At 41.4% G+C, this 12884-nt stretch overlaps 1 protein-coding gene across 1 annotated transcript in view; it reads right to left on the bottom strand.

Moving 5' to 3' along the window:
- Positions 1 to 12884, bottom strand: part of LOC135539648 (ubiquitin-associated protein 1-like) — a 39221-nt gene that overhangs the window by 14856 nt on the left and 11481 nt on the right. The window contains exons 2-3 of the mRNA XM_064965665.1: positions 1648 to 1688; positions 1423 to 1547 (exon numbers count right to left, since the gene is read on the bottom strand). Coding sequence (XP_064821737.1) covers positions 1423 to 1547; positions 1648 to 1681 — 159 coding nt within the window. The 5' untranslated portion in view covers positions 1682 to 1688. The remainder of the gene's footprint in view (positions 1 to 1422; positions 1548 to 1647; positions 1689 to 12884) is intronic.

Below are 12884 nucleotides of genomic sequence, written 5' to 3'. Positions count from 1 at the left end.
TGAAAACCTCCTTCCATCAGCAAGGGCATTGAAGATGAAACGTGGCTGGGTCTTTCAGCATGACAATGATCCCAAACACACCGCCCGGGCAACGAAGGAGTGGCTTCGTAAGAAGCATTTCAAGGTCCTGGAGTGGCCTAGCCAGTCTCCAGATCTCAACCCCATTGAAAATCTTTGGAGGGAGTTGAAAGTCCGTGTTGCCCAGCAACAGCCCCAAAACATCACTGCTCACCTCTGCATGGAGGAATGGGCCAAAATACCAGCAACAGTGTGTGAAAACCTTGTGAAGACTTACAGAAAAATTTTGGACCTCTGTCATTGCCAACAAAGGGTTTATAACAAAGTATTGAGAAGTATTTGGTCAATAACAAAAGTTTATTTTCCACCATAATTTGCAAATAAATTCATTAAAAATCCTACAATGTGATTTTCTGGATTTTTTCCCCTAATTTTGTCTGTCATTGTTGAAGTGTACCTATGATGAAAATTACAAGCCTCATCTTTTTAAGTGGGAGAACTTGCACAATTGGTGGCTGACTAAATACTTTTTTTGCCCCACTGTAAGTGGTGGAGCATCAACTCCAAAATAATTGATTCCTCTACTCCTTGCACATCGACTACCAATGTCGACTCCCATCTCTGAGTGTCAAGATTCCTAAGATTAAGTGATTTTGAAAACGGAGGAGACTAATTAGTTGTGGTACTTCCGAGAACAAAAACACTTGCATCTTTCATAGCGAACTAGCAAGGGACGGAGAGAAAGGGGAGAGTCACAGAATACGCAGGTCGGCCACCAGGCAGACCATCAGAACTGTGCACTAGGCCGATCTGCAATGAAAGCTGCTTCTCGCAATAGAATGCTGTATCTCACAATTTCTTGGCTTGCTATGTATCGGAACTTCAGTAAAGCAGGTTATCATCAATGAATAGGCTACAATATTTTGATGAGTGAGATGGAAGACTTCGCTCTCACACACAGTATCTGGGCATGTGCATGGGTTTTCATCACGCTGTTCAGTGCGGTAGCGAGGGCACCAAAACAGCGGAGAAGTTGAGCCTCATGCTTCAATGCTCTTACTTGTAACGGAAATTGTCCCACTAGGTCTATGCTGTTTGCTTTCTGCATCTATATCATATGGCTGAGTCTACCTTTCAATTACCCAACTTTCCCCAGGCCTTTATAGCCTTTCGTCTAGTTAGGCTATAACACAGAAAATAATGTTTTGTAAACTACACTGTGATTGTATTTTATTTTTTATTTTTTTATATTGTGAAAAAAAATATATATTGCGTAATGTGTGTGTTTTGGTTACGTATTTTTCTTAACGTTAAGGATCCCAGACTAATATAAAGAGGGTGCGATTCCAAGCATCCCAGTCATTGAAACCCTTGATGAAACAGGGTCAAAGTCAGAAGACATACCTGCAGATTGGCGAGAAGAGTGTCACAGTCAGGCAGGCAGATGCCAACGGGAAGCCCCACTTTGGCAGGGCAGCGGAACTTATCGTTGATTTTGAAGGGAACGTCATCAAGGTAGCTAATGGGTCCTGGAAAAAAACAGTTTGAGAAGGCGGCCCGAATAAAAATTGCACCAAAATGAGCAGACGGATGGAGAAAATGAAGAGGCAGAAAGAGACACCCACTCACCATTGTTGTGGGTATCAGACTTCCTCGCAGCCATTTAGAGTCTAAAACACACACAGGGCTCATGAGTGGACGCAGTGAAACAAAAACAAGATATCAAACACCACATCAACCATTACAACTGTATCCCTGCCTGTCCATACCTGACCAGAGTTGCATCATGATAAGGTTACAGGTTTTGGATACATAAAAAATAAGCACATCATCACATTTGAACATTTCAAAATTACATAAATGCAGACATTTATCTCGAGCAATGCATTCAACTAAAGTTCGGCAACATCAGGAAACACCACATCAGTCATCTTTTTATTTTCTTTATTAAAACTGTAGATGTTTCAACTGTCATGTTGCCTACATCAGAATGACTATAAGGTGGAGTGCTTCTGGTGAGCCCACTCTCTCCCAAAAAGCTCAAAGACAGCTAAGCAAACCCCCTCTTTGTGCAGACAGTGGCATGTCCCCGGGTGCACAGGGCCAATTAAGGCTGGGCAATATAGCTAAAATACCACATTCTGTCAAATATGTGAAAAATAGTGTGATGACATATTTAATGGTATTTTGTGTTTTTTAAAGATGCAATATGTAACTTTTTGGGAAACCCAACCAAATTCACATAGAAATGTGAGTTATAGATGTGATTCTGAATGAAAGCAAGTCTAAGAAGCTTAATCAAGCTAGACGTCTTCAATACTTTCTTACGTCATTCTCTCTTGCACCAAATGTTTAAGTGGTGATAGTGGACTGAATGTGGTCGGATCATCCATAATCGGCATATATATTACACTTACAGAATTTCCACGTGGGAGAGGATATTGGAAATTTAAATCAAAGTCTACTGGATGATAACTTAGTTATATATTATTCTGTCCTAGTTATAAACATTTTCCCGACATAACATAGGTACAGCAGATCCCCTTATTGTATGGGACACTTTAAAATGTACCTTTAGAGGCCATGCAATTCAGTACTCATCTATAAAACAAAAGCAATTTAGATCAAAAGAGTCCATTTTAACAAAGGAAATTGAAGGACTAACGGTATTTAGATAGCAATAAAACCTGCACCATAGAGGCACAGAATAAGTTTGAGGAAAAACTAAAAGACATGGAGGAACTTATTCAAGAAAGATACAGTGTAATATATTAATCAAATAAAGTGAACTGGATGGACTATGGGGGAAAATGCACCAAATTCTCTCAATCTTAAACATATAAATGCTACCAAAAAAATGTAATGAAGCTTGTTACAAATGGAGTCACGCATGAGTCACCAAATTATATTTTGAAAGAGGAAGTACTTTAAGAATGTTTTCGTTTCAGTGTCCATCTCCATTACTCCACTAACCAAAGTGAATTGAATGGATTTTCCACCTATTAATAATTTAAAATTAACATCTGTACAGAAAGACTCATGTGAAGGCCAAATTACAGAGGAGGAACTTCTTGATGCAATTAAAGCCTTTAAGGCTTGATGGCATACCAGTGGAAGTATACCAAACTTTTTTTGATATACTCAGGAGGACCATTATTATCATGTTTTAACCATTTAAAAATATATGGTAAATGGATGGTGTTAAGAGATAGATGGGAGGGGTTTAATGGAGCTGAAGGGTGGGACTAATAAAACAAGATAACCAATGTAAAACATACGGGGTCTGTAAACTGTATATAGGTTCAGAAATGTTTAAATAGTACAGTTACAAAGAGAAATCAAACTGGATGGAGTCATAAATAGAGGAATGACTAAAAACAAACAATATCACTATTGTAACATAGATTATGTCTGTAAAATGTGTATAATATGAAGGTAGAAGCCTAAGTGTTATTGTTTATTAGTTGACTCCAATTGGGGGAGTGGTGGTAGGGTTTGTGGGGAATAATAACGGTATATTTTATTTAAATTTAAAAGTGTGTACAGTTGAAGTCGGAAGTTTACTTACACATATGCTGGAGTCATTGAAACTCGTTTTCAACCACTCCACAACTTTGTCAACAAACTACAGTTTTGGCAAGTCGGTTAGAACATTTCTTTGTGCATGACAAGTAATTTGTCCAACAATAGTTTACAGACAGATTATTTCACTGTATCACAATTCCAGTGGGTCAGAGGTTTACATACACTAAATTGACTGTGCCTTTAAACAGCTTGGAAAATTCCAGAAAATTATGCCATGGCTTTAGAACCTTCAGATAGGCTAATTTACATAATTTGAGTCAATTGGAGGTGTTCCTGTGGATGTATTTCAAGGCATACCTTCAAACTTTATGCATCTTTGCTTGACATCATGGGAAAATCTAAAGAAATCAGCCAAGACCCCAGAAAAAAAATTGTAGACCTCCACAAGTCTGGTTCATCCTTGGGATACATTTCCAAATATCTGAGGGTACCACGTTCAACTGTACAAACAATAGTATGCAAGTATTAACACCATGGCACCACGCAGATGTCATAACGCTCAGGAAGGAGACGCGTTCTGTCTCCTAGAGATGAACATACTTCGGTGCGAAAACTGCAAATCAATCCCAGAACAGCAAAGGACCTTGTGATGATGCTGGAGGAAACAGGTACAAAAGTATCTTTTGGTACAGTAAAACGAGTCCTATGTTGACATAATCTGACACCATCCCAACCAGAAAGCACGGGTGTGGCAGCATCATGTTGTGGGGGTGCTTTGCTGCAGGAGGGACTGGTGCACTTCATAAAATAGATGGCATCATGAGGTAGGAACATTATGTGGATATATTGAAGCAACATCTCTAGACATCTGTCAGGAAGTTAAAGCTTGGTCGCAAATGGGTCTTCCAAATGGACAATGACCCCAAGCATGCTTTCAAAGTTGTGGCAAAATGGCTTAAGGACAAAGTCAAGGTATTGGAGTGGCCATCACAAAGCCCTGACCTCAATGCTATAGAACATTTGTGTGCAGAACTGAAAAAGTGTGTGCGAGCAAGGAGGCCTACAAATCTGACTGTGATGAAAGACAAATGTGATGGGAATGGGAATGTGATGTAAGAAAAGCAGAAATATATAATTCTCTACTATTATTCTGACATTTCACATTCTTAAAATAAAGTGGTGATCCTAACTGACCTAAAACAGGTAATTTTTACTCGGATTAAATGTCAGGAATTGTGAAAAACTGAGTTTAAATGTATTTGGCTAAGGTGTATGTAAAAAATCCGTCTTCAAATGTATGTATACACACACACACACACACACACACACACGACCATTCAAAAGATTGGGGTCACTTAGAAATGTCGATGATTTTGGACAAGAAATGTGCTTTTCTTTCATCAAAACAACATCAAGTTGATCAGAAATACAGTGTAGACTAGAGGTCGACCGATTAATCGGAATGGCCGATTAATTAGGGCCGATTTCAAGTTTTCATAACAATCGGAAATTGGTATTTTTGTGCGCCGATTTGCCATTTTTCTTCTATTTTTTTACACCTTTATTTAACTAGGCAAGTCAGTTAAGAACACATTCTTAATTTCAATGACGGCCTAGGAACCGGTGGGTTAACTGCCTCGTTCAGGGGCAGAAAGACAGATTTTCACCTTGTCAGCTCATGGGATCCAATCTTGCAACCTTACAATTAACAAGTCCAACGCAATAACGACCTGCCTCTCTCTCATTGCACTCCACAAGGAGACTCCCTGTTACGCAAATGCAGTAAGCCAAGGTAAGTTGCTAGCTAGCATTAAACTTATCTTATACAAAACAATCAATCATAATCACTAGTTAACTATACATGGTTGATGATATTACTAGATATTATCTAGCGTGTCCTGTGTTGCATATAATCTGACTGAGCATACAAGCATCTAAGTATCTGACTGAGCGGTGGTAGGCAGAAGCAGGCGCGTAAACATTCATTCAAACAGCACTTTCGTGCGTTTTGCCAGCAGCTCTTCGTTGTGCGTCAAGCATTGCACCGTTTATGACTTCAAACCTATCAACTCCCAAGATGAGGCTGGTGTGACCGAAGTGAAATGGCTGGCTCGTTAACGCACGCTAATAGCGTTTCAAACTTCACTCGCTCTGAGCCTTGGGGTGGTTGTTTCCCTTGCTCTGCATGGGTAACGCTTCGATGTAGTGGCTGTTGTCATTGTGTTGCTGGTTCGGAGCCCAGGAAGGAGCGAGGAGAGGGACGGAAGCTATACTGTTACACTGGCAATACTAAAGTGCCTATATGAACATCCAATAGTCAAAGGTTAATGAAATACAAATGGTATAGAAGGGAAATAGTCCTATAATAACTACAACCTAAAACTTCTTACCTAGGAATATTGAAGACTCATGTTAAAAGGAATCACCAGCTTTCATATTTTCTCATGTTCTGAGCAAGGAACTGAAACGTTAACTTTCTTACATGGCAAATATTGCACTTTTACTTTCTTCAACACTTTGTTTTTGCATTATTTAAACCAAATTGAACGTTTCATTATTTATTTTAGGCTAAATTGATTTTATTGATAATATATGAAGTTAAAATAAGTGTTAATTCAGTATTGTTGTAATTGTCATTATATCAAATAAATTTGGTTTTTTGTTTGTTTTTAAAAATCGGCCGATTAATCCGTATTAGCTTTTTTGGTCCGCCAATAAATCGGTATCGGTGTTAAAAAAAAAATCATAATCAGTTGACCTCTAGTGTAGACATTGTTAATGTTGTGAATTACTATTGTAGCTGGAAACAGCTGATTTTTAATGGAGTATCTACATAGGCGAACAGAGGCCAACTAACAGCAACCATCACTCCTGTGTTCCAATGGCACATTGTGTTAGCTAATCCAAGTTTATCATTTTAAAAAGGCCAATTGATCATTAGAAAACCCTTTTGCAATTATGCTAGCACAGCTGAAAACTTTTGTTTTGATTAAAGAAGCAATAAAACTGGCCTTCTTTAGACTAGTTGAGCATCTGGCGCGTCAGCATTTGTGGGTTCGATTACAGGCTCAAAATGGGCAGAAACAAAGGCCTATCTTCTGAAACTCGTCAGTCTATACTTGTTCTGAGAAATTAAGGCTATTCCATGCGAGTAATTTCCAAGAAACTGAAGATCTTGTACAAGGCTAGGTACTACTCCCTTTACAGAACACAAACTAGAATAGAAAGAGGAGTGGGAGGTCCCGGTGCACAACTGAGCAAGAGGACAAGTACATTCTAGTTTGAGGAAGAGATGCCTCACAAGTCCTCAACTGGTAGCTTCATTAAATAGTAGCCGCAAAACACCAGTCTCAACGTCAACAGCGAAGAGGCGACGACACACCGATACCATAGAGGTTAATATCAAACCATCTGTAAATACCAATAAAGTTGTTATATTACAAGGCAAGTTTGTTTAGCCACATAAAAAGACAGGAACCGTCCCGCTAACCATGATTAGCTGATGTGCTGGACGTATTGGTCTGCCGTGTAACATCTTCTGTCTATAAAATGAGCTGCTTGTTGTCAGTAGATAATTCTTTCTAAAGATATAACTTTAGCCATGGAGAACGGCAAAAGTGTTGCTATGGCTCTCAATAACATTCCTGCCCTGAATTTATCAGGCACTATCGAACAAAGGTCAGTGGGAAAAGGTTGTGATGGACTACTTTCTGGAGGACAAGCTTCCCATGCTGGCTCTCTCAGACTCTGAAAATGAATCAGACCATGTGAACCAGGGTGACTTGACACAACGGGCCAAGCAAGCTGTACAAACTAAACCGGAAATGACACAGGACGTCTTATTCAATAAAAGGGGTTGCAGTCTGTCATGAAGTGTTCATCCATGTATACGGGTAAGAGTCTAGCTACAGTTTCAGACATTATGCGTTTCTAATTGTCAGAAGGTTGTTTTCATTGCACGTTAAAGCTTACTGTTAGCTAGCTAGCTGACGTTAGGTGTCTGGCTCGCTAGCTAACATTACGTGCATGGTCTATGGAGTAGTATCTAGAAGCCATACGCATTGCTAGTTATAGCCTAATGTTAGCTAGCTAACATTGGACCAATTTGGTTAACTTTAGCTAGCTATGACAAAATGGTTTGTATTGCTAGTACTCTATGGATTGGGATGATGGTTCATTGTTTAGCTAAAAGACTCCACTTGATGATAACATGACCTGACGGTGATTACGGCCATCTATTGTATCTGGAATCTCTCTTTCAGCATCAATAGAACACATCTGACTATCCACCAGTCATACTAGGAGAATGGTCTAATGCCTCCCATCAAAAATAACCTCACACTCAACGTCAACAAAACTAAGGAGATGATTGTGGACTTCAGGAAACACCCTCCTATCCACATCGATGGAACAGTAGTGGAGAGAGTAGCAAGTTTTAAGTTCCTCGGCATACACATCACAGACAAACTGAATTGGTCCACTCACACAGACAGCATCGTGAAGAAGGCGCAGCAGCGCCTCTTCAACCTCAGGAGGCTGAAGAAATTCGGCTTGTCACCAAAAGCACTCACAAACATCTACAGATGCACAATCGAGAGCATCCTGGCGGGCTGTATCACCGCCTGGTATGGCAACTGCACCCGCCCTCAACCGTAAGGCTCTCCAGAGGGTAGTGAGGTCTGCACAACGCATCACCGGGGGCAAACTACCTACCCTCCAGGACACCTACACCACCCGATGTTACAGGAAGGCCATAAAGATCATCAAGGACAACCACCACCCGAGCCACTGCCTGTTCACCCAGCTATCATCCAGAAGGCGAGGTCAGTACAGGTGCATCAAAGCTGGGACCGAGAGACTGAAAAACAGCTTCTATCTCAAGGCCATCAGACTGTTAAACAGCCACCACTAACATTGAGTGGCTGCTGCCAACACACTGACTCAACTCCAGCCACTTTAATAATGGGAATTGATGGGAAATGATGTAAATATATCACTAGCCACTTTAAACAATGCTACCTTATATAATGTTACTTACCCTACATTATTCATCTCATATGCATACGTATATACTGTACTCTATATCATCGACTGCATCCTCATGTAATACATGTATCACTAGCCACTAACTATGCCACTTTGTTTACATACTCATCTCATATGTATATACTGTACTCGATACCATCTACTGTATCTTGCCTATGCTGCTCTGTACCATCACTCATTCATATATCCTTATGTACATATTCTTTATCCCCTTACACTGTGTATAAGACAGTCGTTTACGAATTGTTAGTTAGATTACTTGTTGGTTATTACTGCATTGTCGGAACTAGAAGCACAAGCATTTCGCTACACTCGCATTAACATCTGCTAACCATGTGTATGTGACAAATAAAATTTGATTTGATTTGAAAAGAGCTGGCCCAACCAAGCACTTGTTCAGAGTGAGCGGTCTATCTAGCTGAAGATGGTTGCTGACTGCAAGACCACCTGTCAAGACCTACAGTTGTCTCTGGGTGGGCCCTACTGAACCAGCAAGGAAAGAAATCAGGATGCATTTACAGCTTTCATTTTGCTCAACAAGTAAGCAATATGTCCTTCTTTATACTGATTAATGCTCACAAAATATAAACTCAGCAACAAAAGAAACGTTCTCTCACTGTCAACTGCGTTTTCAGCAAACTTAACGTGTAAATATTTGTATGAACATAAGATTCAACTGAGACAATCTGAAAAAGTTCCACAGACATGTGACTAACATAAATGGAATAATGTGACCCTGAACAAAAGGAGGGGGGGTTAAAGATCAAATGTAACAATCAGTATCTGTGGCACCAGCTGCATTAAGTCCTGCAATGCATCTCCTCATGGACTGCACCAGATTTGCCAGTTCTTGCTGCGAGATGTTACCCCACTCTTCCTGCAAGTTCCCAGACATTTCTAAGGGGAATTGGCCCTCACCCTCCGATCCAACAGGTCCCAGACGTGCTCAATGGGATTGAGATCCGGGATCTTCGCTGGCCATGGCAACACTGACATTCCTGTCTAGCAGGAAATCACACACAGAACGAGCAGTATGGCTGGTAGCATTGTCGCGGGGCGGCAGGGTAGCCTAGTGGTTAGAGCATTGGACTAGTAACCGAAAGGTTGCAAGTTCAAATCCCCGAGCTGACAAGGTACAAAATCTGTCGTTCTGCCCCTGAACAGCCATTGTTCCTAGGTCGTCATTGAAAATAAGAATTTGTTCTTAACTGACTTGCCTAGTAAAATAAAAGGTAAAAAAATGAAAAAAAAATGCTGGAGGGTCATGTCAGGATGAGCCTGCAGAAAGGGTACCACATGAGGGAGGAGGTGGTCTTCCCTGTAACCCACACCGTTGAGATTGCCTGCGATGATTCTGTGACACACTGCCCCAAACCATGAAGGACCCTCCCCTTCCAAATCGATCCCGCTCCAGAGTACAGGCCTCGGTGTAACACTCCTTCCTTCGACGATAAACGTGAATTCGACCATCACCGACCGTGAGACAAAACTGTGACACATCGGTGAAGAGCACTTTTTGCCAGTCCTGTCTGGTCCAGCGACGGTGGGTTTGTGCCCATAGGCAACGTTGTTGCCGGTGAGGTCTGGTGAGGACCTTCCTGACAACAGGCCTACAAGCCCTCAGTCCAGGTCTCTCAGCCTATTGCGGACAGTCTGAGCACTGATGGAGGTATTGTGCGTTCCTGGTGTAACTCGGGCAGTTGTTGTTGCTGCCATCCTGTACCTGTCCCGCAGGTGTGATGTTCGGATGTACCGATCCTGTGCAGGTGTTGTTACACGTAGTCTGCAACTGTGAGGATGATCGTGACCATGCACAAGCTCCAGCAGTCTGGACCTTCACTTCCTGCTCACAGGCCACACCAAGTTTGCCCCCCCCCCACCCGACTGGTGCATCGGCCTCATCAAGCAGCACTTCAGAAATTTCCAGGTTAACACAGATTGCTGGGGTTGTGAAGGACAGCACTGTGGCAGGGGTCAAAATCCCACAGCTGATCAGACTGGAGGATGGTATGGTGCTGGTGGAAAGCTATGGCTGGCAACAACACCTCACTTCGTACTTCAGGACGCTGCCACAGATCAAGCAGTACCAGCACTTCAGGTGAATATCATTTTCATTGCGTGAGGTCATTCTTCTTATCTAAACTTGGGAGGTGAATTGATGTTATGTAAAGTTGTATTTTCAAAGTATTTGGAGTGATTTCCTGTTTTACAGCTTCAATGCACTGGATGGAGCATGGTGTTGTCTCCAAGGAGCATTTGGACTCAGTCGGGACCAGGTTTCAGCTGCTGCGCAACGCTGACATCCTTCCTCCCATAGATGGTCTGCATGTACAAGCACCCCCTGGACTGGACACAGCTAGACAAACGTATCTTTTTGAGAAGATCATGGAATTTTGCGATGAAGAGGCGATGGACATCTCAGGCCTTGCACCAAAGTCAAGGGCAGGACAGAAACAGGATCTCTGAATATAGATCCCTTGTTCATACGTGGTTCAGACAGACCAGTTCATCACTGTGGGCGAGTTCCCAGTCATCATCACTTTATGCAGTGCCTCTATTCACATGGCTCTCTCCTAACACACATGGTATGCTACAATTTCTCTTTTGTCCTGCTGCTCAGCCACTTCTCCCTTGATATAACTACCTCATCTACCATACCACGGATTTCATTATTTATATTGTTCTTGTACACACGGTATATTATGTTCTTTCTCTACTGGCATTGACACTATTTTTGATTTTGCTACTATGCAAGGAACCAGTTCGCTGTACCGTTTACACCTTCTGTAGAGACCCATCCACTTAGCAAGATGCGTCTGGGGGTTATAGCATATCTTTCACAAGACCCATCAATTTAGACAAGTGCGTCATCTAATATTTATAAAACATTTATCTGGACACTTTGTTTACCTGAGATTGTTCCCTATTGCAGGCTACTACTTTTACCACTTAGTCTTAAATCTTTACTACACTACTCACTGTTTAGTACATGACCTCACAATCCTTAAAGAGATGGGTGGGGCTGGCTTAAGAGGCTGTGAAGAATGCTGAATGAGTGTAGACAAAGAGCTCTACAGTAGGTGTACCAAAACATTCAAGAGCCAAAGTGGGGGTTACAAGTTTATCAACTTTTGAAGCAGAATAACTTTCCCATTGTTCTCCCATTGTTCCTCAAATGCCGTGTATGATATACCATTTTGTAGCTCTGTGTCTCTGCTTTTATCCAATGTAGAAAACACAATTTCAAATTTTGCTACATAAGACCGAACCAAGGCGGTCAGTCACATATAGTAGGCAGCACTATGAATACATTGTTGTTTGACATGACAAATGAATAAGCCAGATTGTTCGACCCTTCCACAATAATACCTAAAAAGGTGTTGGTCAGAATTTCCCAGGGGACCCTATACAATGTTAAATACCCCTTCATCGTGTTGCTAGCTAACAGTCATGCTTCGTCTATTCCGCTTTGATTTAGAAGATACTGTACTGCACCAACAACATGCTGATCGAGGCCTACACCAGCACTCATAATCTGGCTGATATCAGATAAAACCTAACTAGCTAGCTAGCTAGCCAGCCATCCAACTAACTAACAAAAATCATTTGAGGCTAACATGATTTATTGTCAGTCACAACTTGCAAAGACTATCTGTATGCAGAGAGTACGATACAAACTAAGTGTCATTATAGAACGCTTTGAAAGCAGCATCGTCGTCACTAACATCTTGTTGCGTTTGACCATGCAGACTAAGTGAACGGCATGTGAAGTGCTCGAGCAGCACAAACAACTGCTCTCCTTTAGTAAAATGGGTCAGGGCTTGTTGTGGGAAGCGGCATGCAGGCAATGATGTATACAGTGCATTCGGAAAGTATACAGACACCTTGACTTTTTCCACATTTTATTACATTACACCCTTATTCTAAAAATGGATTAAATAAAAAGGTCCTCAAATCTACACACAAAACCGCATAATGACAAAGCCAAAACAGGTTTTTAGAAATTTTTGCAAATGTATTAAAAAATAAAACGGATGACAAACAGACATGATTTGGAAAGGCACACACCTGTCTGTATAAAAAAGGTCCCATAGTTGACAGTCCATGTCAGAGCAAACACCAAGGATTGTGTCGATGCACAGATCTGGGGAAGGGTTCCAAAACATTTCTGCAGCATTGAAGGTCCCCAAGAACAAAGTGGCCTCCATTATTCTTAAACCAAAGAAGTTTGGAACCACCAAGACTCTTCCTAGAGCTGGCCGCCCGGGCAAACTGAGCAAATCGGCATGACAGCC

Source organism: Oncorhynchus masou, chromosome 5 (genome assembly GCF_036934945.1).
Source record: "Oncorhynchus masou masou isolate Uvic2021 chromosome 5, UVic_Omas_1.1, whole genome shotgun sequence".
NCBI lineage: Eukaryota > Metazoa > Chordata > Actinopteri > Salmoniformes > Salmonidae > Oncorhynchus > Oncorhynchus masou.
Note: the sequence above shows the minus strand (reverse complement) of the source record. Positions and strands in the feature narration are given on the sequence as shown.